Here is a 2,899-nt window from a genome sequence, read left to right as displayed (position 1 = left end):
ATGGGAGATGCTGCCCCCAGCCGGCTTCATCTCCAAGGCTCCTCAGCTATATGCACTTGTAGATTAAGCAAATTGAAGACCATGAAAGGAGCTTATTCCAGCCCCTCAGTTTCTGATATAAGATGTTGACCAAACCATGAGAGGTATAAATAACCTTCTCATTAGCCAGCAGCTTTTACAGCCCCAGCTTTGGAAGAATTGCTTGGTGACAGGGTCTTCTGCGCTACTCTATATGGTCTGAGGGTGGTGTTTGTAGGGTATATAAGACGGGTCCCTTGAGGGGACAAGCACAAGTCACAGATTTCCTCCACTGGAAAACTAACCTAAGGTGAGTGACTTGCTCTCCGCTTTCTCAATCTCTGGGATTCTATCATGGTCCAGCATGGAAGAGCAGAAGAATTGCTACTGCTAAGACCTTTTTGTTATTCAAAATTGACAAAGGATCAGACTGGAAGGAGATTTCTATGTTTTATGGACTACAATTTGCAAAGGAATAACTTTTCATGGGCCAGCGGCTATTTGCAACGTCGCTCTGGTTATCTGCCATCTTCATCATCACCAACCTACCTACCTACCAACCTACCTACAAGCATTATGGACCTGGATTGTTTCCTTATAGAGCTTACATAGCTGATCCACACCAATGCTACAGCTCTTACGTTATTTAATGGGTTCTTGTATTAGGTCTTCTTTATACCAAATGTTTTGTATCATTGAATTATTGTTATTTTGTTGCAATTTGATGATTGTATTACTATGAATGCGCCACCTTGAGTCGTAAGCTATTGCTGATGCGATCTTATGATTGATATTGTTGTGTTGTATCACATTGTATATGTCTCATTGCACATTTTCATGAAAAAGGCCTGAAATATATCTTTTTTTTACTGTTTTATCTCTTCGCAGACAAGAAAATGGCTTTCTCTGGTATCCTCAGTGAGGCTGACATCTCAGCTGCCATCAAGAGCACTGAAGGTACAGTACTATCTGTTATCAGCCCCCTTGGTCTATCATCACTCCACATCTTCCAAGATAATATAACTAGGACATGAGGTCAAGTTAGGAGTTAGAAAGAACAGCGCCTCCTGCTGGGGCATAGGATAAGTTCTATCTTAGAGGGTAGTTGCTGTTTTATGTTATAAACAAGTAGCAAATTTACATTAGTCTGTGATAAATGTAGAGAAACGTTTGCAACTATATATATGGTTAGTAAAATACAAGGATTTTTCAGGATATTAAGTCTATATATTGTAATTTTTTTTAAACCCTGATTCTTCCCTTGCAGCTAAGGACTCCTTCAACTACAAATCCTTCTTTGCCAAGTCTGGTCTGAGCAGCAAGTCCCAGGCTGAGGTCAAGAAAGTCTTCGAGATCCTTGACCAGGACAAGAGTGGATTCATTGAGGAAGATGAGCTGAAGTGAGTACAACTATTACTCTGACAAGGAATGGTCATAGTATATGGAGTAGAAATAAATGTCTATATCTATAGTCTATATAGTCTATAAGTCTATATCTATGAGATCTTCAGCTAAAAGTAGTAGTACATAGTAAGAATTGAATTACTAAATTTTGACTCTTACCTTTCTCATAACCAGATTATTCCTTAAGAACTTCAGCGCTGGCGCCAGGGAACTGACTGACGCTGAAACCAAGGCTTTTCTGTCTGCTGGTGACTCAGATGGTGATGGCAAAATTGGAGTTGAAGGTAAATATAATATAACATATAGATTTTTATGAATTTTTAAGAATATGTTGCAATTTAGCATTATATCATTTTTCGGAATATGACCACTATGGTCCTTGAAGGTGGACACTGAAATTCTCAGAACTACTCTATGCTGCTCATACTATACATTAGCTGACAGCTCATTGGACTGATAGCTATTCTCTAGCTGCAGCTTCGCCCCTCAGCATCTTCTTACAGGAGAAGGTCAGGACATCCCCTCAGCTTCTAGAATAACTAAGGATCTTGATCCTAATCTCCAACATGTTGATCATATTAAAAGTTATATAAGTTATTAATATTCTCTCCATTTCAATTTTTTTTTTGCAGAGTTCCAAGCTTTGGTCAAGGCTTAAACAAAACTCATCAAGAAAGATCATAGAAATACAACCCTCACCCCATTTATTTTGTTAAACTGAAGTGTTGATGGAACCCGGGTAACAAAATCGAAGTTTGCCCTGTTGAAGGGGGAAGGATTCCCGCAAACTTCAGTGTCACCTCCTCAATCAGCGCTGCCTGCGATCTCCTCTTCAACCTCTGACATCGGGATCCTGAGCTTCCACAGCTACAATTGACATGTCAATGCCTCAGCCTATTTATTTATATATTTTTTATATTGATAATGCATTGCCGGCTGTTTCTACTATTACACCTTTTGTAACTCTACACTCTGATGATACCAAAAGCTTCATGTGCTAAAGGTAACAAGAACAATGTAAACACAATGCTATCAATAAAATCATGTTTTGGAATCAGTTCTTATTGTATTTCCTTTAAGGGGGTTTGTAGAGGGAACCTCAATATCCCAAAAGGTTGGTCATACTTAGATAGCTATCTTGCTCAGCTCCAGCACACACATGCAGCTCAGCTTAGTGGTGGGTATGTCCTTAACAGGGTTAATGCCTAATCCCTATCTCCCTTACATCAGCCTTTAGGGAAAATTCAGGACCCCCTTCCACCCATATACATTAGGTGCTTGGTCAATCCCAACAAAATAGTTTGCTTTAGCAGATAGACATCTAAGTGTGTGGTCAACTTTAAACAGTAATTGATCTACCCTTCGATCCCCAATCCTAACAGCAGTTTGGGGTTGAGAGATTGTGGGGTCCATATAGGATGCCACTGATATTGGACTGACCCCCCACAGGATCCTCCATGTTCTAATACAATACTGA

At 39.7% G+C, this 2,899-nt stretch overlaps 1 protein-coding gene across 1 annotated transcript; it reads left to right on the top strand.

Moving 5' to 3' along the window:
- The first annotated feature begins 237 nt into the window (after positions 1-237).
- Positions 238-2,479, top strand: LOC140076052 (parvalbumin beta-like). The gene is made up of 5 exons (XM_072122580.1): positions 238-328; positions 907-975; positions 1,286-1,418; positions 1,597-1,706; positions 2,055-2,479. The coding sequence occupies exons 2-5, from the start codon at positions 915-917 to the stop codon at positions 2,078-2,080; spliced, it is 330 nt and encodes a 109-aa protein (XP_071978681.1). The 5' UTR covers positions 238-328; positions 907-914; the 3' UTR covers positions 2,081-2,479.
- Positions 2,480-2,899: the final 420 nt, after the last annotated feature.

Source organism: Engystomops pustulosus, chromosome 8 (assembly GCF_040894005.1).
Source record: "Engystomops pustulosus chromosome 8, aEngPut4.maternal, whole genome shotgun sequence".
NCBI classification, from domain to species: Eukaryota; Metazoa; Chordata; class Amphibia; order Anura; family Leptodactylidae; genus Engystomops; species Engystomops pustulosus.
This window is presented reverse-complemented; position numbering and strand designations above follow the sequence as displayed.